The 25,896-nt window shown below is 52.0% G+C and overlaps 1 protein-coding gene across 11 annotated transcripts; it reads left to right on the forward strand.

The window, feature by feature from the left end:
- The first annotated feature begins 717 nt into the window (after positions 1 to 717).
- On the forward strand, positions 718 to 24,857 carry Dlg4 (discs, large homolog 4 (Drosophila)). 11 transcript variants are annotated; one of them, XM_005399548.2, is made up of 20 exons: positions 718 to 1,171; positions 8,739 to 8,903; positions 12,091 to 12,144; positions 12,294 to 12,344; positions 12,536 to 12,660; positions 12,758 to 12,927; positions 13,016 to 13,152; positions 13,298 to 13,442; positions 18,256 to 18,551; positions 18,730 to 18,832; positions 19,108 to 19,222; positions 20,613 to 20,789; positions 21,058 to 21,094; positions 21,179 to 21,206; positions 21,339 to 21,386; positions 21,468 to 21,569; positions 21,935 to 22,107; positions 23,005 to 23,114; positions 23,607 to 23,698; positions 23,928 to 24,857. In XM_005399548.2, the coding sequence occupies exons 1-20, from the start codon at positions 1,142 to 1,144 to the stop codon at positions 24,032 to 24,034; spliced, it is 2,265 nt and encodes a 754-aa protein (XP_005399605.1). In that variant the 5' UTR covers positions 718 to 1,141; the 3' UTR covers positions 24,035 to 24,857. The 11 variants fall into 11 exon arrangements, with proteins under 11 accessions (XP_005399605.1, XP_005399607.1, XP_005399608.1 ...); XM_005399550.2 differs by having other exon boundaries at positions 720 to 1,171; positions 8,739 to 8,804; positions 12,285 to 12,344; XM_005399551.2 differs by having other exon boundaries at positions 720 to 1,171; positions 8,739 to 8,804.
- The last annotated feature ends 1,039 nt before the right edge of the window (positions 24,858 to 25,896 follow it).

The following is a 25,896-nucleotide window of genomic DNA, read 5'->3' on the forward strand; positions in this document are numbered from 1 at the left end:
GCAGGGGGAGGGTAACTCAGTTCTGCTCCTGTGACAGACATCCTGGACTACTATGAAGCATCCATCTCAGAGAGTCAGGTAAGAAGGTACGGGTGGGTGCCAGGCTTCCTAAGGGAGCTGGCAGGGATAGGGGGTGAGCAAAGTCTTGCAAATATTAAACTGAGACTTGGGGGGCCCTGGTGACAAAATCCTGAGTCAGTGGCCTAGTGGCTGGGGGTACAGAGAATGCATCTTTTGCAGTCTTTCCCCTTTTCTTTGCCTGCCCCAATTTCAGACACTAGGAGCCAGGACATAATTACTTTTCAGGCTTCCTCTTGGGAAACCTGAGGGAGAACTGGGTCCCCAGGGATTTCCTCCTGCCGGGCCCTCCCTCACACCATACCTCCCACCATGCCCCCCCCCCGAATTTAAATGCTTGTGCTCATGCTCCCAGCTCAACTGTGGGTGCTTCCGCTTCTAAGAAATGAAATCCATCCTCAGGGTTTTTGCTGTCATTACGGGAGGGTGGCCAGGCCTCCATGTTTGCCTCGGGGCCTCTCTGCTTCTCCTTCTATCTCCTTTCCCGTTATCCGGGTTCCTGCCAGCACCGAAGGAGTTAACTCCGCCAAGGCACCCCCCCATTCTGGCTCCTAGCTCCCTCCCTCCCTCCCCCTGCTTCCTCTCTCCTCCTCTCTCCCCTTCCCTCGGCTCCACGGCTCCCTCGGCCTCTGCCGTCTCCAACCCCCCCACCCCACTTCCCCGCCACGGCCCCTAGCCCCTGGCCGTTTGGCAAGACCCCCCCCTACCCCGGGGCTCCCCAAAATCCAGTTCCCCTCCCCCACCCCAGCTCATGCCCCAGCCCCCGAACTCCGGGGCTGTCAGCCCCCGGTGCCCCTGCCCCTCCTGAGAATCGGGGTGTGCTCCCCAAGCCCCCTCCCCTTCACTGGGGAGCCCCTTTTAGGGCCCCCTTCCCCTCCCTCCCACGCTCCCCTACCCTTCCCTTTTCCAACCCCCTCCTTCCCCTCTCACCCCTCCCCCCATCCTGGCCCCCCCTGCAAAAGTGGGGTGCGGAGGGGGGAGGGGTGAGAACCCACCGAGGGGAGGAACGAAACTCCAATGAAGTCAGAGCCCCTTACCCGCTGCCGCGGCCAGGCCCCCCAACATGGACTGTCTCTGTATAGTGACAACCAAGGTAAGCGTGATAGGGGGGCTATAAACTGAAGGGAGGGTATGAATTTGTGGGGAGGGGTCAGGCAGGCCTTATCTGGGGCCAGAGGTGTGGAGTGAGTCTCAGAAGTATAATATGTTTAGGGGTCTTAATTTAGTTCTGGGGTTCATATTTCAGAAAATGCTGAATTTGGCCACAGGTGCCCCCGGGAGCGATCCCTTTGCACCTGTAGAGAAATGGAAAATTTGGGGTATTCTATGGTTTGGGGCCTAGTGGGCTTTGAGGTTCACTGGCGATGTCTGAGGGCATCTTATTTAAGGAGCAGACTGGCTCACATGGGAGTCTTGCTTGTGTATGTGGGAAGGTGGGCAGTGTGTGTTTGAGGGTTCCAAAGAGGAACCTGGGGAAAAAGCAGGCTTCCAGGTGCTTTGTTTAATTTTGGGGGGCTCTTGGCATGAGGGTAAAGGTTATTGGTTGCCAGTGCCTAAGAGGTTTGGGGGTGTCAGCTGGCAAGGAAGAGGTGGGCCTTAAGGGTGTAGAACAAGCATCTTGTGGATACATTGGGGGTGTCCTCACAGTTTGAGGGAACTATTAATTTGGGGTTCAGTCATATAGAATGGAATATCTGGGAGTTGTCAGAGGGCTGGGGCCTGATACAGAAACATCTAAGGGAAGGAAGCAGGTATGGTTAGAATTTGGGGTACTCCTATGGGAGTTAGAAGGTTGCATCCATTGAGGTTGCCAGCTCCTGAGGAAGCTGAGAGGTTTAGGGAGAAAGGAAATTTGAGGAGGGGGATGCAGTGGGTGGTATAAATTTTGAGGATGACCCAGTCATCCCCATCTCCCACATTGCGTCCCTCTGTTGAAGAAAGAGGCAGAAGACAGATGTCAGGGACTATTGCCCCTGATGTTTGGGATCAAGGAGGGGAAGGACACCTGAATATAAGAGTCCCTGAGGACTTATGACCCAGGTTACAGGGTAAAGAGGCTACTGGGGTGAAAAGGTAGTGGAGGGCAGGGCTGGCAGCAGCGGGAGCCCCATGGGGTGCCCAGAGGGTGTTGTGCGGTTGTCTCCTGGAAAGGAGATTTTGGATGGGGAGTGCAAGCAAGCTGCTGGTGGGATGCAGATACCTAGGTCTTTGCTTCCAGACTCTGGGACTGGAAAGCTGGATGCCTGGTGTGTGGAGGGAGGCTTGGGCGGGTGGCAGGCAGCTGGGGGGTGGGGGGGTGGGACAGGAAGGGGGGGCCGGGGGGAGGCGGGGTCCGGGTGAGTCACAGGCTGGGGAGGGGGTTATATTTAGTGGGAACTGCAGCTTCTCATTCCAGGGAGCTGAGGACACACATGTTCCTTGCCACAAACTCACACATGTGTGTACACATGCGTTGTGCACGTGTCAGCATGACTGGAAGCATTTGCAGGGTGAGGACTCTTAGGTCCCTCAGCCCCTCTCCATCAGGGCTACTTGCTTGTGCCCCACTCTGGGGTTGAGGTTTCTCCCAGCTTGTTTCTTCCTTCTGTCCCCTATAATTTCAGCAGATTTTTGTGCCTCAGTTTCTCTGGCCTGGTTTCCTTTCAATGTTTGTGAGGTCCTGTGTGCTCCTCCTGTCTGCTGCTCTTAGGCCTGCTCCTTGGCCTTGGCTCTTTGGCTGTGGTCCACTGTGTGCAGGTGTAGGTAGAAAGCCCATTGGAATGTGTAGGTTCTGCTCCAACACGTGAACACATTGATGTGAGCAAGGGTGAGGGGCTTGCTTACAGGGCAGCTCTTCTGGATGGGGTGAGGGGTTTATTCATACCAGTTCCCTAATTCCTACTTCTTCCGTGGAGCCCAAGGCTGAACATCCCTGAAGGAAGGAGACTTGCACAGAGGATTATGCATTTGGGGTTTTATTGAGGCGTGGAGATCCAGGCTTGCCACATTCCTTGGCTGGAAAACTTGTCTGCTTTGGGATGGGGAGGACTTCAACTCCCATAAGGCCATGAGGTACAAAAACCCTCAGTGATAAGATTATTGCTACCCACAGCTCTGTTGGGAGTTGTGGTTCATTGCTATCCAGGGCAGCACAGGGTAGCCCAGGAGGAACCAGCAGGGGGCACATAGGTTCTGCTCCCCCCCACCACTCAACCCCCAAGTGCTGGATGGATCGGGTAGGGGAATGCTCAGGTTTCATGGTCGTTGAGCTCCCGGGATCTGTCTGACGACCTTTCATCTTTTCATAGTCTATATTTGTAGACTCCTGCCGCAGTAATTTAAGGAACATTTATTGAATGCCTATTATGTGGTAGCTCCTTGTGCAAACTCTGCTATACATCTAGCTGTCACTCAGTCTTACTCGGTGCCTATATCTCTGCCAGCGTCTCTCTGTCTCTGAGCATCTCTTCTCCCACTCCGCCCCCGTCCCTCCCCCCTTCTCCCCGCGCTGCTGTCGCCGTTGCCATGGTAACCGGCGACGACTGAAGTTGCGTGGCGGACTTGAGGGCCGGGCGAGGGTGGTGGAGGGCGGAGCAGAACAAGTGGGGGTGGGGGTGAAGTGGGGAAAAGACCAGGGGTATTAGGCTGGGCCTCGGAGGCGAAGCGGTTAAACCCTCCGGGTGGTCCTTATTGGGCAAAGCTAAAGATGCTGGGGGCGGGGCAGTGTGGCCAACGGCCTCATTCATTGGCCGACAGGGGCGTGGCGGAAGGACAGTGTGGGGGAGGCCGGGGGAGCGAATGGGCGGGAAGTAGACAGAGGCGTGGTCTCCTGGTAGCAGGTGGGCAGGGTCTGGCTTACTCTATCGAAGGAGGCGGGGAACAACCCTCGGAAAGGGGAGGGGCTGGATTACCTGACCGAAACGAGGGCGGGGCTGACCCGGGAGGGGCGTGGCGCGGTTCCGTGTGCAGAAAAGAGACTGGGTTTCAGGGGCGGTTGTCCACGTAACTGCGGGGCACAGGGGTCTTTGGAAAGGAGAATCCGGGGGTTGGGAGCTCTGACGTCTCAATTTTTCTGTTCAGATTTCATCAGAGTACCCCTCCTACCTCTGCTCTCTGTTCCAGGGAGACGGTTGCTAGGCAACAGCAAAGTCCTTGGTTGCTGCGTTGCCAGGCAACGGGGAAACGGAAAATGGAGGGAAAAAGGAAATGGGGGATGGGGCAGGGTCTTAATGGGCTATAGCGCCTACTGGTGGAGAAGGAAGGCATGTGCATTTTCAGTTTCGGAAAGGAATTTTGAGTCCAGCCCCTTCCGCACTGTCTCCCTCTGAGGAGCCAACCATTCTATCCAGACATGAAACTAGGACATTGGGGGTCATCTTGGGGGCGCATCTAACAGATGCTGCTCCACACATTGGCGTGACTCTAGGGAAATTGTCCTTTCTGACATGGCTGGGCATTTTAAAGAGGCAGATAGCTGATTTGAGGAGACCCTCTCTTTGGGTTTTAAGAGCTGGAAAGTTGGGCGTTCAACGGACGAATATTTAGAAAAGCGGCTTTCAGGTTCAGTTGTTTTGGGAGGAAATGCAAGCTCTCAAAGAGACTTGAGACAGCCCATTTGTTCTTGAAGATTTGTGGGTCACTGAAAATTTCAACCCAGATCTTACTTTCGTGAATATTTCTTGAGCCTTGGGTACAGGAAGATATATTTGAGAGCAATCTCTCAACAAAATTGATGTTCGGAATCATAGACTGGCTGTTGAGATGTACTGAGGGCAGCCAGAGAAGCAAGTAATTTATTAATTTGAGGGATAAAGAAAGTATTTCTTAATATAAGGGTTTAAAAATAAAGATTGCAATTGAATTTGGAGCATCTGCTTTAAGGTGGATTAAATATTCCCTGAAATTGGGTTGGTTTTGGTGGGCTGGCATGGGACTGGCATGTTAGAAAGTCCAGAGTATTATTAGATTTGGACAGAGTCCTCCAAACAAATTTGAAGACTCCTTATTAGGATTTTTATATTAGTGCAAGAGTAATATTTGCACTAATTTCAAGATCTGTACTAGTGGATTGGTGGATAGATTGATACAATTTATAAAGGGCTGATTTAAGGGGTATATTAGTTTGAGGGTACAACTAGGATGTCTGGTCCTTTAAACTCTGAAAGAAATATTATCTGGTTATCTTGTGGGGGTGGACTGCAGGGGAGAACTGTGCCAGTTAGAGCAGGAAGTATCTCAGGTGCACAGTCTTGGGCTGGGGGAATTAGGGGAGAGATATTTTAGATCCCTTAGGGGTTCTTGAAAGTGAAGGAGAAATGCTGATTCCTTCCCTGTACCCTGGGAATACAGTAGTGATTAGATATCCAGTGAGGTTTTGCAATGGTTAGGGGCCTGGTGATCTGGGGTAAGTGGGATAAAGGATGCCTAAGAACTGGAGAGATACATTAGTAAATTTTAGGAGCATCTCTATTTGTAGAGGGGTCAGAGTAAGAGTATACTGTGGAAGGTGAAGTCCACAGAGAAACAGCTGTAACCTGGGAAGTTGGTGGCCAAGAGGGTCTCCCCTCACCCCTCTCTCCCTTCGTGACGCTCTCCCGTACTGCGCAGGCGCCTCCCCCCTCTGGCCGCAGCCTCCTGTCGCCGCGGCCGCCGCAGCCCCCGCCCCTCTGCCCCTCCCCCTCCCCCCAACCCGGGACCCTTGGTATCCCACCCGTCCCCTCCCTCAGTCCCCCTCCCCTTCTCCATGTCGGCTCGGAACAGATTCGCCTCCATGTGTCTTTGCGTGGTACGTGCCGCGGTACGGGATCCGGGATCCGGCCCCGCTCCCCTCTTCCTGGACCCTTCAAATCTCAGGATGCGAGCTTCGAGTGCTGTCGCTCTTCCCTCTGCTTGGTGTGGGGTCTCTGGGTTGCAACTTGTCGCAAACAGGAGCAGTGGGTCGCCCCTCTTATCATGTACTTTAACTCACACCCCTCTGTTTGGGGGTGCAAGCCTCGGTTCCATGTTCTTCAGTGCAACGGGGGCTTCGGTGGGGAGGGGGAAAAGGAAGGAACAACTGTGCACCCCCAGGCCTTTTACGTGTCTCGGGCCCTAAGATATTGGGGTTGCAGACTCCTCCCAATAGCATCCTAAATGTCACTGTCAGAGCCCTGAGGCCCAGTGGGTTAAGGGAGGGGGATTTTTCAAACTGTTCTGCTTTAGTTGCTCTGTAAGCTGGGACTGAGGGATGCTGACATCCCAACCCCCAGTCTGCAGTTTCAGAATTGCCCTCCCCCACCCCGCTTCTCCAGCCTCCCCCCCAATATACCTCAAAAATTTCCAGAGACTGAACATAGGCCCGACTTCCTCCAGCCACATCTTGGGAACTTTGGCTCTTCATTCTGTGTTTCCCCTTCTCTTACGTTGTCTCCCAATCCCAAAAGTCTTTTCTCAGTGCCAGACCCCCCTGCATGGGATGGGGCAGGGAAAGATGGGGTCTCACTGTGATAAAATTTTACCTTCATTTCCTCTAGAATAAATGATGAAATGTTCCTGTTCATGCGCCCATTTGCCCATTCTTTCGGTGCACGCTGACATTTCTTCATCACGTTAAAGAATTTTCTCTGTAGGTGAGGTGAAGATGGAGGAATGCTGGACTCAGACTCTTTCCCCAGATCCTAAAACTTGGAGCTTCGGGTTTTGGCCCAGGCTAATTTATCTTGCAGGGAACTGGGGGCTTTGAGAAGTGAGCGGGGAGAGCTGTGTCATCCCCTCCTTCCTGGTTCCCTCCGTTCTGGGGGATTGTTCCTCAGCTCCTCACTGTCCAGACTGAAGACCACCCTCTCAGGATGTGAAATGGACAACCTCTTGCTCTTTGTATAATTGCTAAACAGGGCAGTTCAGCCACTGAGGGGGGCTGTTTTGACTGTACTCACTCCAGTTTTCTACCTCTCCACTTTTTGTGGCTATGGTATTGACACCTGGAGTTCGGGATTCTCTCTGTAAGTCTCTGACCAGACTTTCTGTTGTTGTTGAGAACAGGGTCTTGCTATCTAGTCCATGTTGGCCTTGAACTTGCTTATGTAGCCTGGGCTGGCCCCAGACTCGTTGTGATCCTCCTGCCTCAGCCTCCCAAGTGCTGGGATTATGCATGTGCTACCATGCCTGACTGACCCAGACTTCATAAACTCGTATTTTTTTCATATCTTCTTTTTAAAAGGCTCTTTAAACATGTCAGGGTTCTTAATTCTAGTTGCCTCTGTGCCCTGGGTTCATTGTCTTTATATTGATGGGGACCATTTCCCTCTTCCATTCTTGTAGATGCTCTTAGTTAAGAGCAAAGTTGGGTTCTGTTCTCAGCTTTGATTCATCATCCTTGGAATTTTCAGAATCATACTGTAGTATCAGGCATTTTACTTGATCGCCTTCCTCCTGTTTGATCTTGCACCTCTTGCCTTCCAAATGTTGGGTACTCTCAGCTTCTCAGAAACTTCTGGGAGGGAAATTCTGCCTCTCAACAATGCACCAGTGGGTGTATTCTGACTTCTTCAGTGCCTGAGGGAGCTCTCAGTCTGGTGATCTCTTCATTCATCTCTGAGCCTAGAGTCTGGGCTCTTTTGCTTCTGTGGGGGACAACTCCCAAAGAGAGGGGCACCGGAGGGCAGAGATGTGGAAGGAGCTGTGCAGAGTTGCTGTCATTCAATGCTGCCGCCACCTGCCCTTTCTCTCTCTCTCTCTTTGGCTCACAGTTAATCTCATTTACTGGTGTCCCTATTAAAGCTAGCACAGGGGGCCCTGGAGATGGCAACTGGTTAATTGGACAGAGAATCTGGACATGTTGGGCCTTTATCCCAAAAGGCCAAAGGGAACCCTAAGACTGTAATGCTACCCTTTTTCTCAAGCAGGGGGCCTGGTCCCCATTCCTGCCCACCCCTGAGCCCTTCTGCCTTCTTCCCTGCCTCCCTGATCTCATCCATTCCTTTCTAATATATCCGGATTAGCTGGCTGAGCTGCTGACCAGTATAGGGTTGGGGCTAGTTCTGGGGCCCTTTTGTTGACTACTTGAGAACCAGTGAGGCCAGGGAAGGAATAGTGGACAGGTTTAGCTTTGCCTTGCCTGGGGGTGCTGATGCCCAGTACCTTCTAGTTGAAGGGTCTGACTTTGATCCCTCCCTCAGGCATGCAAGGTGCTGGAGAGCCAGTAGCTTGTGGGGTAGAGGCTGCAATGGGGAGACTGAGGGAATGAAGGTGGGGTGCAGAGTAGGAGAAGCAAGTAGAGTACGGGAAGGGGAGCCTGGAACAGCGGAGAAGTTGGCATTGGGAGTGGAGAATGGGTTGTGAAGGGTCAGGGGCTAGAGCCCCTGAAGGATAAAGGGAGTGGAAGGTGAAAGGCTGGGAAACAGGAGAAGACATAGATGCTAAAGGAAGAGATGCTGTGGAAGGCCAGGGCCCAGGGACCTGAGGAGTAAGAGTTGGAGGAAGGGGATGGAGCTGCGGGAGAGCGGCGAGGTGCTGAGGCCCTGGCAGAAGGGGCTGTTGGGAGGGTGGAGAGAGGGGAGCCAATGGGCTGGAGGAGAGGGATGGGGAGGAGCTGGTCAGGCCCCAGGGCCTTCCGCGCTGCACTGGCTGGGGGAAGTGGAGGGAGGCCGACTGGAGCCTGAGGCACTGGGCCAGCCTAGTGACGCCTTGGTCCCCAAACCCAGAAATACCGCTACCAAGATGAAGACACGCCCCCTCTGGAGCACAGCCCGGCCCACCTCCCCAACCAGGTAAACGCCCCCGAGCTGGTGCACGTGGCGGAGAGGAACTTGTCCCACCTCGAGGCCGTCCACGGGGTCGTGGGCCACGCCCACCTCTCCCCCCTCAAGGTAGGAGACCCTGGCGGCCCCCTCCCCAGTGCGGCCCTCGGAGCCTCGGAGCTGCAGCAACTCCCAAGGGCCGGTAGGGCAAGAGCTGTGGGGGGAAGGTGGGAGGGGCATCTGGGGCTGGGGCTCCTGGGCCTGGGGAAGGGGATGTTTGGGGGGGAGTGTTGGAAACACTTCGGTCCCACAAAGGAGAAACAGGTCAGGCAAGTGGGGGTAGATGTGGGGCCTAAAGCCCAAGTGTGTGTGCGCGTGCGCGTGTGTGACTGTGAATGAGTGTGACGTGCTGTGCGCCTGTGTGGAGACGTGTGTATCCCCCTGGAGGCCCCCATGCCACAGCCTTCTTCGTTCTTTCACACCCCAGCCTCCCTTCCATTTTCTGTGTCCAGAGCTCTGTTCTAGCGACTGCTGCCCTCATTTGCTCTGTCCCCTCCCTGCCTCCTCCCCCACCTCTGCCTCTGGGCCCTGCCTTCCCTGTCCCCGTCTCCAGCCCTTTCCATCTGTCTGGCCTGACTTCACGGCATAGGGCTCTTCTGCCTCTTCACCTGCCCGGCCTTTGCTCTCCTCCTGTGCTTGCGCCCCCTCCGAGCCTTTCCCTCCCCGCTGGCTGGCTGCTGGCTGGTTCTTGATGCTGTGTCTCTCTTCCTCCCACGCATCTCCTTCCCCCTCTCGCTGATCCCCAGCTCAGGCCTCTGCGGCCTGATCGCTCCTCTGTAGGTCAGCCAGCTCCCCTTTCCCCAGTTTCTCTCCTCTCTCTTCCTCATGGGGTCAGTTGCACCCTGTCCCCATTATTATTCACCACCACCTGTTTCCCCTTCCCCTTCCTTATTCTCCCTGTGCGCTTTCCCTTCTCAAGCGTGAAGGCCTTGTTTCTGAGGTCTTTGGTTTCCCAGTCCACTTTCCATCTTCCACCTCCGCCTCCTCTTCCGGGCATACAGGAGGAGGAGAAATGGAGAGTACCGGTCAGGCAGGGGTACTGAGGGGACGCTGAGTTCAGCAGTGTGCGATGCCCCCAGGCCCGGGGGCTGGAAGTGACAGGGAAGATTTGGAAGGGGATAGGGAAGGGAGCGGTCCTGGGACAGGGGACAGACAGGGAAGAGGCTGTGACGTCTGACAGAGGACTGAGCTGGTAAGAGGAAGAGGCCCTGGAAGTGGGAATGATTTAGAGTGCATATTTGTTTGCAATTCTGTGGCTGCAGTGAATGAAGGAAGATTCCAGATGCCTTTGCAAGATGGGGCTATTAAGCCTTCAAGGAGAGGGAGGAGGACAGAGAAGCGAGGCTTGAGGGGTGGTAGGTGGCTCCCGTTAGGGAGTTAGAGTAGGGAATGCAGGGGCCAGAGCTCGGGAAGCAGATGGGAGTGGGAGGAGAATGCTGGAGGCCATCAGTGATTACGGGACCTCTCTGGACCAGCAAGGCCTCCCAGGGCTGGGAACTGGAAGCCCCAGTTTTCAGAGGAGATGGGGAGTGGGTTGAGATGTAAAGGACTGCTTTGAGGAAAGAATCTTGAGGGTTTGAAGACAGGGTAAGGGAGTAAGACGAGGGTCTCTGGGGAATCAAATTGGCACGTAGGTTTAGAACAAGAAATTGATAAGGGGCGAGATTCGAAGGTGGGATAGGGACAGGAAACGGATGAAGTACGGGAGCTGGGCTGGGATATGGACACTGAGGATGGAGACAGGGATCTGGATGGAGGGCGTGGAGTGGGGTGGAAATAATGAGGGATGTGATGAAGGATGGGGCACGGGGGAAGTTCTAGGATCAGGATGACTGAGGATGGAGTATGCGATATAGGTTGAACTCGTGGATGAGGTTTTGGCAGTCAGTGGCTGTTGGCTGGGCAACAGCGTTTGCTGCGATGGGGGCTGGGGGTAGCATTATTAGAATTGTGGGTATAAATCTATTACAGAGCTTGAAAGTGGCTGGTAGTTTGTAAGATTGAGAAATAGTAGGAGAGGGGAGAGACCCCTTTGGAGGGGGAGAGCCTAAGGAGACTGGGGAATCCTCGCTCTTGGTCCGCTTCAAATAAATATTTAAGAAGGAAATAGGTTGGGGACCCCGGAAGGAGGTTCTTGGCGGCCACCCAATTGCCATGGAGACGTGGCTTCAGTTGCCTTGGCGACTGGGGAAGCCCCTTGGACCGGCCTAAAGCTGGCTCCGCCCAGCAGTAGGGCTGCGTCAAGGCGACTGACGTTACAGACCTGGACACGCCTCATTTTAACCCTTTCCTAAATGAGCTGGGGGTGGGGGAAGAGTAGATAAGGAGGCTAAGACCCGGATGTCTTTCACCACTCCCCCCTCTTGACGTTTTGTGCATTTTATAGGGTGAGGGGCGCTGGGGAGGGTGAAAGACAGGTTATTCTGGACATGCTGCTCCGGCAAACCTCTTCTGCCGGCCCTCCTGTGGGCCGGGCTAGCGCGGGGTGGGGCACAGGGCCGGAGGGGCGGGCCTAGCAGAGCCCTCGGGCGCGCGGGAGTCTGGTTTATCCTAGGCCACGCCCCCGCCTGTTGTCTTGACAACAGGGCCTGCAGGGGGTGGGTCTCAGGTTTTGGCTGGTCGTAGATACCGTTGCTAGGTAACAGAGTCCCTGGAGGACTGGGTAGAGTGTTTGGTGGGTGAGAGAGGGAGGGAGGGGCCTTCAATTGGGGAAATCCCGGATTACCAGGCAGAGGTTTCAGGGTAAATGTGTATGAAGGTGAGGGACAAATCTGGGGTAGGATTATAAAACTATCTGGGTAAATATGGGGGAAAGGGACAGAGAGGGAGGGCAGGAAGAGGAAGAAGAAGACTTGGTGGACATGAGCCCTGGGGTATACGTGTGTAGCACAGAAGGCATGTAACACCCTGTAGTGTTATATCCGGTGAGAAGCTCCCTCTCCCCCCAGCCACCCCCCCTTTACCATCTGCTGCTCCCCTCTCCGTCTGGCTGTCTCTCCCTTCTAGCTTCTCAGACACCTCCTTCCACATGAGGGGGCCTGGGCTGGGCAGAGTTAGATCTGTGCACGTGTGCATCCTTGCATGTGTGTGTGTGTTATGTGGACTGAGCTTGGGTCCTTGAGGCGACCTAAGGATAGCAGAGTGGGTTTGGCTAATTAGTTGAAAGGAGAGCTAGGCTGGTGGGCCCACCCTTAGTTATGGGCTCCCTTTGGAGCCAAGGCTCAGGCAGCTTTTCGTCTCTTGTCTTCCCTTGCAGGCCAATTCTCCTCCTGTGATTGTCAACACAGACACCCTAGAAGCCCCAGGATATGTGAGTTGTTTAGATTTTGAGGCTGGATCACAGTAGAAGAAGGGAGGAAAGGAGGGCCCGGGTCCTTGCATGGGAAGGGAGGGGCAGGTTCTCAAGTTGGAATGTCTGTCTCACTGTTACTGTTTTTCTGTCCCGTGCTGGAGTTACAGGTGAATGGGACTGAGGGGGAGATGGAATACGAGGAAATTACATTGGAAAGGGTGAGTCATCTCCTCCGTCCAAGGTCCCCTCGGCTCCCTGTCTGTGTCTCTCTGTGCCTGTTTTCTCGGTGGCTGGCCCCTTAACCACTCCCTTTGTGTTCTGGCTGCTGCTGTCCAAGCCATTCCCCTCCGTACGGGCCTTGCCAGAGCTGGACAGTGAGGGGAGCTGACCCCTTTGCCCTCCTCCTCAGGGTAACTCAGGTCTGGGCTTCAGCATCGCAGGTGGCACTGACAACCCGCACATTGGTGACGACCCATCCATTTTCATCACCAAGATCATTCCTGGTGGGGCTGCAGCCCAGGATGGCCGCCTCAGGTGGGAAAAGGAGACAGGGGTTAGGAAGCTAGTTCCCTTAAAGGGCAGGCCCCGGCAGCAGGAAGCTCTTGGCTTAGACCCAGCTTGCTGCTCCCAGGGTCAACGACAGCATCCTTTTTGTAAATGAGGTGGATGTGCGGGAGGTGACCCATTCAGCTGCGGTGGAAGCTCTCAAAGAGGCAGGCTCCATCGTGCGCCTCTATGTCATGCGCCGGAAGCCCCCAGCTGAGAAGGTCATGGAGATCAAGCTCATCAAGGGGCCTAAAGGTAGTAACCCATTTTGTCCTGACTGCATCCCAACTGTCTTGCTCCCTCCCAGGCACCTGGGCACACCTCTGTACTTTCCTGCATTCAGGTCTTGGCTTCAGCATCGCAGGGGGTGTAGGAAACCAGCATATCCCTGGAGATAACAGCATCTATGTAACAAAGATCATTGAAGGGGGTGCCGCCCACAAGGATGGGAGGTTGCAGATTGGAGACAAGATCCTGGCGGTGAGGACCTCCAGCACTTTTCTGTCCCACACCTGGGTCTCACCCACAGGCCCTAGGAGGACCAGGACTTTTACCTCCTTACTCCAGGGCATCTGCCTTTCTGCTGTTTCTTACTTTGTCTGAGCTTTGCTTCCCTTGACCCCAGGTCAACAGTGTGGGGCTGGAGGACGTCATGCATGAGGATGCTGTGGCAGCCCTGAAGAACACGTATGATGTTGTCTACCTAAAGGTGGCCAAGCCCAGCAATGCCTACCTGAGTGACAGCTATGCTCCCCCCGACATCACAACCTGTGAGAGCCCTCCAAACCCTGTGCTCCCCATGATCCCATCCCCATCACTCCCATGATGTGCAGTTCCGTGGCACCTCCTGTTGCCGTTCCTCTGCACATTCTCCCTAGCCACGGTTACACTTCTGATCCTTACTGTGGTTGGAAAAGAGAAGGAAAATCAGTCACCATAGAAACCATAGAAAAGATTACCAGTGATACCCCTTTCCTCCTCAGACCCTCAGGGCAAAGGCTCACTAGGTTTTAAGCTAATTTGATACAATCTTCAAGGAAGAGATGGTTTTTATGTGCTTTCAGAGTGTAGGAAACAAGGCTGTAAATCTCATTTTATGAGGTCAATTCAAATATTCAAATGGTCACAAAGATAACATAAAAGAAGGAAACTAGAGACCATGATTACTTCTGAATAGAGATATAAATGTGTTTAGTACCATAGTAGGAACCCAAATAGAGCAGCATATTAAAAGAATAATGTTGACATAAAGTATGATTTGTTTTAGAAAGCTAAAGATGGTTCAATATTAGGAAATTTTTCTGTCTCTCTTTTTTCTTTTCTAGAAGTAGGGATTGAACCTAGGCATGCCATACCAATGAGCTACATCCTCAGCCTGTTTATTTATTTAAATATTTAGTGGTTCTGGGGGTTGAAGCCAGGGCCTTTGCACTGAGCTACATCTCCAGACCTTTTTAAATTTTTGAGACAGGATCTTGATAAGTCTTAAAGTTGCCCACGGTTGGGTTTGAACTTGTGACCCTCCTGAATCAACCTCTGAGAGTGCTGGGATTACAAGCATACTCCACTGTGTGCCCAGCTGGAAATCTCTGAATATGATTCATTGTACTAAAAAGTTAAGTGGGGAAAAAATATAAGATCATCTCAAGGAGATGTGGGACAGTCAGTTGATTAAATTCAACATCTATTTTTATTTATTTATTTATTTATTTAGTTTTGTTTTTTTCCAGTACCGGGAATCAAACTCATGACCTTGTGCTTGCCACGCAGGCGCTGTGCCGCTGAGCTAAATCCCCAGCCCCCAACATCTATTTTCAGATGAAATTTTTAATAAACTAGGAGCAGAGTTTTCCTTACCATGATAAAAGAGTAGTTATCAGGATCTAACAATGAACTTTTCATAGTGATAAAACCCTAGCAGTATATCCATTAGGTTAAGAATTAGGCAAGGATGCTTCTTATCAGTGCTTCTATTATTCATTGCTTTAGAGCAAAGTTGCTCAATGTTGGTATCATTGATATTTTTTGGATGTGATAAATCTTTGTTGTTCTTGGAATTTCCAAGGTTTTGTTCCGTTTTATTTTTTTAGACAGGCTCTTCCTTTGTAATTAGAGCTGGCCTTGAACTCACTATATAGTCTAGTCTGGCCTCAAACTTGCAGTAGTCCTCCTGCCTCAGCCTTCTAAATGCTAGGATTACAGGTGTGTGCCATGACATCTGACTCCAAGAATTTTATAGAAAATTTTTTCAGTCCTAGGGATAGAACTCAGGGCCTCACACTTTAGGCAAGTGCTGTACTCTCAGCTGTTTGTCGAATATTTTTAAGTAGGTATCTTTTTACCCATTTATCTTTTTATGTTTGTTTCTTCTTACTCATTTTTTTTTTAATCTTACTCATTTATCTTATTGCCATAAATTATTATTTGTCTTACACAGCTACATTCTTAACCTCTCATTTTATTTCTGGTGTTTTTAGTCAATTTGCTTTTTTTGAGACAGGATCTTTCTAATTCACTGAATTATGCAGACTGGGCTTAGAACCTGGAGTCCTCCTGCCTCAGCCTCCAAGAGTGTGTCTCCCCGGTTAATTCACTTAGATTTTAATCTGGATGGGCCATATTATAACTTACAAATAAGGATACTTTATTTTCTCTTTAAATGTAGCATTATTTATGCTTGTTTTGACTTGCTCTAAAGCAGGAATTCTCAACTAGCATAATTTTGCTAGGGCAATTTTGTTGTAACATTTTTGAATGTTAGGACTTGAGTAGGGAAGGATAGGGTGGAGAGGAATACTGTTGTCAGCTGATAGAAATATAAGCTTGACAAGAAATATAAGAGTTACATAAAGAAAATGATGAAACTTTACTGGAAGACAATATAGTGTAAATCATAATAAGTGAAAGATCTCAAAGCTCTCTAAATTAATCTGTGCATTTTATGCAATACTGATGAGCATATATATATATATTTTTTGAGATAGAATCTTGCTACATAGTTCAGGCTGGCTTTAAACACATTATGTAGCCCAGGCTGGACTTGAACTCGCAGTGATCCTCCTGTCTCAGCCTCCTGAGTACTGGGATGACAGGCATGTGCTACCACATGATGAGAATTTTAATATTGTTTTCCCTCTTGGGAACTTAGCAGGTTGATTCTAAAGTTCAGTTGGAAAAATATGTATGAAAGACTAGCTAAGACATTTCAGAAAAAAAAATAAGGTAAGACTGCTCCAATTAAATATAAAATCATACTTAAAACCATATTAAAAAGAACCCACCATATTAAAAGTCGAGCATGGTGGTGCACACCTGTCATTCTAGCTACCTGGGAGACTGAGGCAGAAGGCTAGCCTAGGCAGTTTAGTGAGACTCTGCCTTAAAATAAAAAATAAAATGGTCTGTAGCTCGGTGGTAAAGCACTGCTGGGTTTGGTCCCCAGTAGTGTAAAGTTAAACAAAACCAAAAACATTAAAAATTACATACTATAATTATTACATACCATAGCCAACCAAAAAGAACCTGGGCTCCTTGGAAAAAGGTCTGCTTGCAAATTTTGGGCAAGAAATGTGTTAGATGACCTTTAATGTCCTCCTTACTAGACACAAGAAAGGTATCCATGACTGATAAGGGCAAGTCAGAAACATGGGAACCATATTGCAGAGGCTCCTAAAATTAAATTAAATTAAAACTCATTTGATGGCTGGGTGTGGTGTGCATGCCTGTAATCCCAGCATGCCGGCACTCTGAGGCTGAGGCAGGAGGATTGCTATGAGTTCAAGGCCAATTTGGACTACACAGTGAGTACAAGGCAAGCCTTTACTACATAATGAGATCCTGTCTCAGAAAACAAACAACAGCAACAGTAACAAAAAACACATTCAATAGGTGAAAATTGATGAGGTGATAATAATACTTAAAAAATAATTGGAGGCTGGGTGCTGGAGTGTACCCCTATAATACCAGCATTTGGGAGGTTGAGGCAGGAAGATAGCTGATTTGAGGCCAGCCTGCGCTACATAGTGAGACTTTGTCTTAAAAACTAAAACAGTGATCAGATAGATTTTGGGCTAGGAGTGTATCTCAGTGGTGGAATGCTTGTTTTGGATGTATAATTCCCTGGGTTCAATCCCAGTACTGCAACACAAAACAAAATGGAAAATATAAGACAAAAGATTGGGTACCTTTGGAGGATGTTAGGAACCCATTTGTTATAAAAATTGGTAAATAAAGGGAGAGAATCAAGCATCCATCCTCCCTTTCTTGTACAAATTATATCTTGGGATACCAAAGGGTTGATCCAGGAAGGTTCTTCATAGAGGCACTCCCACTAATAAATGCTCTCATTGTACCCCTAAAAGAAAAAAAAAACAATGAGAGAATATCACCATGTTGCAGTGCTTGGTGAATATTAGAAACAGGCAGTGATCATCACTGGTTGCAGAAACTTATGTGAAAGGCAGACTAAACACTTTATGATGTTTCGTCCTCAGCCTCCCAGATTACTGGGGTTACAGACATGTGCCACCATGCCTAACTAAAAAGATTTTTTTTAAAAAAAGCAGTGATTTATTTTCTTTTTTGGTACTAAATGCACTAAAACCAATGTGTAGTTTTCTTTTTTTTTTTTTTTTTCTGGTACCGGAAATCGAACTCACGACCTTGCGCTTGCCAGGCAGGCGCTGTGCTGCTGAGCTAAACCCCCAGCCTCCAATGTGTAGTTTTTAATTTGAAATTATCTTAGTGTTTAAACATTTTGGATAGTATTGACTTACTGGCTGGTATTCCCTTACCAGTCTGTTACTGTTATTTTTCTTTCCCTCTCTGTATTGGAGGTTGAAACTACGGCCTTCACACAGAGCTACTTCCCCAACCACTTTTAATTTTTATTTTGAAACAGGGTCTCTAGGTTTACAGGCCTGCACCACCACACCTGGCTGTGACATAACACTATATAATGGATGGACCAGGCTGATGACAATACATAACAGAAAACCAGATATTCACTATGTGTGGTGAGGCAGTAAGAGGCACACAGTGCCACCTTGAAATCTACTTGCGCATTAAATTTGAATCTGAGCCTCTAGAACAAATCTCCAGTTTATAGGAGAAACATGGATGGAGGCACAGGTTAAACAGGACCACAGGGATATAAGCAGGAATTTCCATGTTGGAATTTTCCTCATAGAGTACAGGTAAATCTTTGAGACAGATGATCTAGTTTTTCAACAAATGAATGGCCAAGAGAAAAATGTTTTATGGGTTAAGAGGTTTGAGAAACACAACAACCAAAAGAAAAATCTCTGAAGCATGTTCTTAACATTCCCGTTCGTTCCTGGCATGCTGAGGTCATGTGACCTTGAAATCCTTTATCCCTTGGGAGGACCATTCTCTGATGTCACTTATAAATTTCTGACCCTCAACACTGCTGGATCTGAGGTCCCTTTTGCCACCCTGCTGAGGGCAGATAACTTCCTTTTTACCCAAATCTACCTCTCTTGGTTCCCTCTGGAAGAGGGTGGGCTGGTGGATGCTGTTGTTCTTGTATTTGTATTTCATCCTTCCTCCCGTATCATCCCTCAGCATATTCCCAGCACCTGGACAACGAGATCAGTCACAGCAGCTACCTAGGCACTGATTACCCCACAGCCATGACCCCCACATCCCCTCGGCGATACTCCCCAGTGGCCAAGGACCTGCTGGGGGAGGAAGACATTCCCCGAGAACCGAGGCGAATTGTGATCCACCGGGGCTCCACGGGCCTGGGCTTCAACATTGTGGGTGGCGAGGATGGTGAAGGCATCTTCATCTCCTTCATTCTGGCTGGGGGCCCTGCGGACCTCAGTGGGGAGCTGCGGAAAGGGGACCAGATCTTGTCGGTGAGGGAGGGCCTACCCCTGGCTGCACCGCCCTTGGCCCCTAGGGCAGAGCCTGGAGCTCTTGGGGTGGGGATGGGTGGCCAAAGCCTGGTCCTGCTGGACCACTCTCTCTTCTACTTGGACCCAAGATGCACTGCCTCCCTATCCCAGGCTACTCAGCTGCTTCTTCGCTTTCTAGGTCAATGGTGTTGACCTTCGCAATGCCAGCCATGAGCAGGCTGCCATTGCCCTGAAGAATGCGGGTCAGACGGTCACGATTATCGCTCAGTACAAACCAGAAGGTACCAGGCCTGGGGTTCCCTATCTTGTGGCTAAGATGGTCCTCAGAGGTCGGGTCTAGTGGTATGGTCCTGTGACCCCAGCCTGGGCAACTTAGGGAGACCTTGCCTCTAAAAAAAACAGAATGTAGTTCATCCCTTGGTTCAATCCCTAACACTGAAAAGAAAAGAAAAAAAGATGGTTCTTAGAACTCTGTCTTCTCAGTTCATGGCTTTAGTGGTGTGGAGGAGGGTGGCAGTAGAGTGAGGCAGAGTTCAGAAGCCTTATCTTTTCTTAGAGTATAGCCGATTCGAGGCGAAAATCCACGACCTTCGGGAGCAGCTCATGAACAGCAGCCTGGGCTCAGGGACTGCCTCCCTGCGGAGCAACCCCAAAAGGGGTTTCTACATCAGGTAGAAGCTTCCTGGTCTGGGCCCCTGAGGCCCCACTGGACTCCTGTTTCTCATGCCTGCCCCCTGTTCCTCAGCCAGCTGTCCCCAAACCCTGTGTGGTTCCTGCCCACCCCCAGATCTAGTGGTTAGCTGGTGGGGCTCAGCTGCACAGGTGAGCTGCCTGAAATACTCCATTTGGATGGGAAAATAGCTCTGCCCCACCTCTCTGTTGCCTCCCAGCCTGGTCACCTTGGCATCCCTCAGGGACTCCCAGATTACTTCACAGTTAGGCACCTAAAAGGTCCACAAGGGGCCTGTAGGATTTCTTTTTTTTTTTTGAGATAGGATCTCACTCTGTTGCCCAGGCTAGCTTCAAACTCCTGGACTCAAATGTTCCTCCTACCTCCACCTGCTGAGTGGCTGGGACGTCGCTGTACCCAGCTTGGATGTTGAGACTACTGTTCCAGCCTCGGCATCCCAGTGAGCAGTCCGGAGGACGTGGACCACAGCTCTCTTGGGCCTGTCACATGTCTCCTGTCTCTTCAGCAGCATTTGCTACCTTTTTAGGGCCCTCTCCTCATGGATGCCTCTTTTCTGGCCCCCACCCCCAGAGCAGTCATTGTGACTGAGGTTTCTGCTGCATTTCCTCTTCTCAGTCTCTCTGATCCTGCCCATACTCCTGGCCTTGTCTGCCGCTCTGTTCTGCAGATGTCTCCTACGGCTATCAGCCCTGGCCTGACTTCTTCTTGGAAGCCCAGACCTGCAGTTCTGGCCGTCTGGTTTCTCGCCATCTCTCCTGGGTTGTCTCACAGGCATGGCCTACTCAACAACCCAGACAGAGCTTGCTGTCTTTTTCCTGGGTCCACCCAGGTACCTGCCTCACATCTGAGGCTTTGCTGTGTTCTCCCTCCCCAGGGGTCCAAAAAGGTCCCGAAGCTTGTTCGCTTCTGACTGTCAGGAGGTACCACATCGATCCTATCCCCTTCTTCCCAGTCCCATTGCTTTCCATCCTCCCTCTGTCAGAGAATTGATCCCTGTCCTGTCTTGCTCAGGGGTTGTGACTGATTGGTAGGAGTTTGATACTGATAAAGGTCGCCAAAGTTTGCCAACAAGGTAGCTTTTAAAATTTTTCCTGTGGTTTTGAGCAGATTCATAGTAACTGATGTGCATGCCTAGTGTGCACTGCTTTCTGGAGTTCTTGGTTGCTGCAGACTCCACACATGAAGCATGATGAGTAATAGCAGAGATTTTGGCCCCTGCAGTTTTGGGGTTCTGTGGGGTGTACCAACAATACTCCATGGTTCGTGGCGGACCTCTTGCCCCAGACCTCCAGGCTGGCTCTCAGGCTGGCTTGTGGATCCTTCCTGGGGTCCTCAGCCAGGCCCTGACCCACAGACCCTTGCCCCTCTAGGGCCCTGTTTGATTACGACAAGACCAAGGACTGCGGTTTTCTGAGCCAGGCCCTGAGCTTCCGCTTTGGGGACGTGCTGCACGTAATCGATGCAAGTGACGAGGAGTGGTGGCAGGCGCGGCGGGTCCACTCTGACAGTGAGACCGATGACATTGGCTTCATTCCCAGCAAACGGCGGTGAGGCTCCTGGGGCCTGCATCCTTCCTGCTGAAGGCATGGAAGTTCCCAAGGTCCCCCCAGGGTGGACAGTCACTAGGGGACTCTTGGGGCCTGTCTGCTAGGCTTCCTGAGGACTAGGACTCCCATGAACCTTTGGGGCAGACAGCTGCTCATGGTGGAACACAGGGCCCAGTGCCACCTGGGAGGTTCTCAGCTGGTGTGGGGTGGGGGTTGTTGGGCCTCTAATTGGGCATTTCCTACCCTCCACCCTCCGTGTATCCTGCAGGGTTGAGCGGCGGGAGTGGTCAAGGTTAAAGGCCAAGGTAGGCGGAGGAAGGGTGAGCTGGTTGGCAGAGTGGGGGTCTCACTGAGCCAAACCCTTAACTGTGGCTGCTTTCTCTTTCTAGGACTGGGGCTCCAGCTCTGGATCACAGGGTAGGTAGGGTCGTTTGGGAAGCCCTGAGGCAAGAAGAGCACTGAGTTGTGCTTGCCCCCCTCGGGAAGGCAAGACAGGGACTCCAGGTCCTCTGTCTTGGAGTTCCTTGAAGATGCCCTGTTTTGCACCAGGTCGAGAAGACTCGGTTCTGAGCTATGAGACAGTGACACAGATGGAAGGTGAGCTCTGGTCCCTGCTGTGGCCCCAGCCCTCCTAGTCCCCTGGTCTGTTCAGGCTTAAGCCCAGCTTTCTCTCCTCAGTGCACTATGCTCGCCCCATCATCATTCTTGGGCCCACCAAGGACCGCGCCAATGACGATCTTCTCTCTGAGTTCCCTGACAAGTTTGGATCCTGTGTTCCCCGTGAGTGCTGGGCCCTTGGGTGGAGGTGGAGGTTGGAGCTGGGTGGGGCCCCGAGGAGTCCCACTTGTGAGGGTCACAGGCAGAACTGCCTATACGCATTGGAATGCAGGGGGCATAGTGTTCCTCAGAAAAGGGGTGCTTCTCAGCCACCCTCACGTTCCACAGTAGCCAAGCCCAGGCCAGACGTGGGAGGGCTCCGGAGGGTGCAGAGGGAGGTGGGTCTGTTATTCCCCAGTCTTGGGCTCCCTAGTGGCCTCTGTCTATGAGGACCAACTAGGCACTCTGGGGGTTTGGTTGATGTATTCCGGTTTTAAGGTAGAGGGATGGTGGTTAGATCTTTGGGGGGGTGGGTGACTTCCTGGCAGATACGACACGGCCCAAGCGGGAATATGAGATAGATGGTCGGGATTACCACTTTGTGTCCTCCCGGGAGAAAATGGAGAAGGACATTCAGGCGCACAAGTTCATCGAGGCTGGCCAGTACAACAGCCATCTCTACGGGACTAGTGTCCAGTCCGTGCGGGAGGTGGCAGAGCAGGTAGGACCTGGTGGGCGCCCTGTCCTCTTCCTCCTGCCCTCTCCCCACCCCACTGCCTCCCTCCAGCTCTCTCTAACTCTCTTTCTCTCTGTCTCTTTCCCTGCTGGGTCTCCACTTCGCTCCTCCACCTCCTTCTCCTCTTGGGCAACTCTGTCTGGCCGCCTGCGCTCTGTGCCCTGCTTCCCTCGCTTGCTGACCTCACGCTCCCCGCTGCCATCTGTCCCTCTCTCTGCACTTCCCTCCTCCACACCCCATTTCTCCTCCTTTCCTGTGGCCTTTCTGACGGCTTGGCCTCCTCCAACTTGGTCCCCTCTTCCTTTCTTGCTGTCCTCTGCCCCCTCCCTCTTCCTGGGGTCCTTACTCGCCTTTCTTGCCCCTCTGCTGACTTCTCTCCCTGCCGCTCCGCACCCTGGTCCCCCTCCCTCTGCCACTCCTTTCTCCATCTGCCTCCTCTCCCTCCCATCTGTCTCTCCTTGATTCTTCCATCTGTCTGTCCTCTGTCCGTCCTCACCCCCCCCTCTATCCTACTTCCTCTCTTTCCTTTGCTTTCTTTCCTTACCTGTCCATTCTCACTTCTGCCCCGCAACCCACTGTCTGCTGCCCCTGCTCTGCCTTGGGCTTTGGGTCATCTCCCGGCCTGTTTCCCATCATGCCCGTCATTCCGCCCCTTCCCTGCCCTCCTGTGCTTGGTTTCCCATCTTCCCTCTCCTTTTTCTCTCTGTCTTTCACTCTGTCTGTTCATACCCCTCTGCCCATGTGTCTTTTGGAATCCATGTCATTTCCCCTTCGGCCAATCTCTGCCTCCACCTTTCCATGTCCTTCGTCCCTTCTTGGCACCTCTGTCTGTCCTTTCCCACCACCTGCTGGTCCCCCTCCACCTGCCCTGCCTGCCCCCAGGGGAAGCACTGCATCCTCGATGTCTCAGCCAATGCTGTGCGGCGGCTGCAGGCGGCCCACCTGCACCCTATCGCCATCTTCATCCGCCCCCGATCCCTGGAGAATGTGCTGTGAGTATGGTTCCGGAGGCCTCCCCTCTGCTCCCCACATCCGCAGACCTGGCCCTCTCAAGTCCTGTCCATTGAACTCTCCCCTCAGAACCCTGGACAGCAGCTCCAGCTGCCCTCAAGGGGGATCTGCATGGGGAGCTGGAGCCCAGAGGTTGCAGGGAGGCCCATCGGCCTTTCCCCTCCTCTCCTGCCTTAGAGTAGGCAGGGCTGCACTCCGCGCAGGCCCAGAGGCACTCGCCAGTCCAGGCAAGCCAAGGCTGCGGACCGTTAGAAGTGGAGGCTGGATGCCTTCTGTGGAAGGATGAGCTCTGGAGAGGTCCTGAGAGCACCTGCCCCTGGCTGGGTGGGTTACGGGCAGAGACTCATCCATGCCCCAGAGGATATCAGGAATTATATTTTTTGCTATGAGCTCCCAATAGGAAAATACCAGTTGGAACCTAACGTCCCTGGCTGGAGGGACCCTCAGGTCTGCATCTTTCTCTCTCTTTGCAGAGAGATTAATAAGCGGATCACAGAGGAGCAAGCCCGCAAAGCCTTCGACAGAGCCACCAAGCTGGAGCAAGAGTTCACGGAATGCTTCTCAGGTGAGTCTGCACGAGGCTGCCACCACAGGAGCAACACGCAGGATTTTTTGCTCACATTTGACAAAGCTGCCCCCGTTCAGGATGCGATGCCCCTGCGGGTGGGCACAGCCCCATGGATTGTGGCGGGGTGAATTAGAGCAAGGTGCCTCTACCTCTGCACCAGTGCCCCATTCTGCGTGGCCAGGCATCCAAAGCCATGGGCCTCACTCCCCCTTCCACCCACTCCCAGCCATCGTGGAGGGCGACAGCTTTGAAGAAATCTACCACAAGGTGAAGCGTGTCATCGAGGACCTCTCAGGCCCCTACATCTGGGTCCCAGCTCGAGAGAGACTCTGATTCCCACCCTGGTGTGGCCTGGACTCGCCCTGCCTCTGTCGCCTGGGCCCTCGGTCTGGACTGAATTGCCCAAGTCCTTCGCGCCTCAGCCTCCCTCCCTCCCCTTCTTATTTATTTCCTTTCTAACTGGATCTAGCCCACTGGAGGGGGGACACTCCTCTGCATGTATCCCCGTACCCCAGAACTGGGCTCCTGAGCCCCAGGAACCTGGGGTCTGGGGAGGGGGAGCCAGGCTCCTAGTTCCGAGCCCTCGCTCCTTAGGACCCTGCCCCTGCCGCCCCCAATGCACACACAGACCCACTGGGGGCCGCCCGACCTCCCCCATCTTTTCCCACACACATTCCAGAAGTCAGGGCCCCTCTCAAGGAGCACCCGCTGTAGGGATGCAGGGCCACAGGCCTCCGCGCTCTCCTGAGGCAGGGTCTGGGGTCGCCCCTGCCCCCATCATAACTCCCCACGTCCCTTGATTTCTCATTTTTTTTCATTTTTTTTTCTTCTTTAAAGGTGGTTTTTGGGGGGAGAAGTAGGGGGACTCCATTGTGGGTCCCTTGCCTTCCAAACGCCCCCCACCTTTTTTCTTTGCCGGTTTGCATGAGTGGAAGGTCTAACTGTGGCTTTTATTTTTTCCTGGGAATTTTTTTTTGGGGGGGAAAGGGGAGGGATGGGTCTGGGGAGTGGGGAACACGGGAGGGAGGGGGGGAGGGCAGGGATCAGGGGTTGGGTGTCTGGGAGCCAGGGGAAGACTGGAAATGCTGCCGCCTTCTGCAATTTATTTATTTATTTTTCTTTTGAGAGAGTGAAAGGAAGAGACAGATACTTGAAACAGTGTGTGGCCTGGTTATTTGGGACCTGGGTGCAAAGGGAGACGGGGTGGGGGCCCAGGGCTGAGTGAGTCTGGTGAATTCAGATCATTCTTCACCCTATCCCAGAGAGAAGACGGTGGTGTGAGAAAGGGTCCTGTCAGGGAACTGGCAGCACCAGGGAGTGGTGAAGAACGGGCTTGGGAAGGGCAAAAGCTCTGCCCAGTCACCAGGAGACCCAAGAAGGGGAGGGCTGGCTTGCACCTGGGCCCTGCAAACTCAGTTCAGCCCCAGTGGCTCTCTTGGGCTACCTCAGGCCTGTTGGCAGCACATTAGTCGGTAAAGGAAAATACCAAAGCTCGCTGGGGGTACGGTGGGCGCATATCCTAATGAAGACGAAAGTTGAAAATATCCTGTCGACAACACATGGAATACACCTGCCCTGCCAAACTTCATGGCTTAGCCTGGCCTACCTTACGGATGCTCGGAACACTCCTGTTAGCCCACGGTTGGACAAAGTCATCTAACAGTTGTTTTAAATATCTCGTGTGCCTGATCTGGAGCTGTGGCTCACTGCTGCTGCCCAGCACTGAGAGCATTGTATAGCACTTGGCTAGCCTGTAAAAATATCAGATGACAAAATTTAAAGTGTAGTTCCCACTGAATATTTCCTTTGCATAATCTTGCAGTTGAAAAATTGGAGGCCAAACCGTTATGAGTTGGGGACCATCTGTAGAGAAGAACCTTTTTTTTTTTTTTTAAACTTTCTTTTATGTGCATGGAGCTGTGGGTAGGGTTGGATTCTGGAGATCATAGAAATTTACTGATGAGGAATGGTGTATGAACACTCACTGGATTTCTTTGTGCTCCATTTCTATAGGAAAAATTTGAGGCAGCTTTGCACGTAACGAGGGCAGGAAAACAGAAACTTGATTCTGAAGATGAAAACTAGAAATGGGTGCACTAGTTGTGAGGGTACGAATGATCTCAGGGCTTCCTGGTAGCCAGGGCAAAAGGAAATGGTCAGTTACCTAGTATATCATCATCATCATCGTCATCATT

Source organism: Chinchilla lanigera, unplaced genomic scaffold (genome assembly GCF_000276665.1).
Source record: "Chinchilla lanigera isolate Chin_1 unplaced genomic scaffold, ChiLan1.0 scaffold00066, whole genome shotgun sequence".
In the NCBI taxonomy this organism is placed as follows: Eukaryota; Metazoa; Chordata; class Mammalia; order Rodentia; family Chinchillidae; genus Chinchilla; species Chinchilla lanigera.

Coding starts and splice junctions, on each gene's coding strand:
- Dlg4 (XM_013522090.1), top strand. CDS start 5,801: ATGTCGGCTCGGAACAGATTCGCCTCCATGTGTCTTTGCGTG. Junction 12,928..13,015: donor GCTCATCAAGGGGCCTAAAG/GTAGTAACCCAT, acceptor TCCTGCATTCAG/GTCTTGGCTTCAGCATCGCA. Junction 23,115..23,606: donor CGATCCCTGGAGAATGTGCT/GTGAGTATGGTT, acceptor CTCTCTTTGCAG/AGAGATTAATAAGCGGATCA.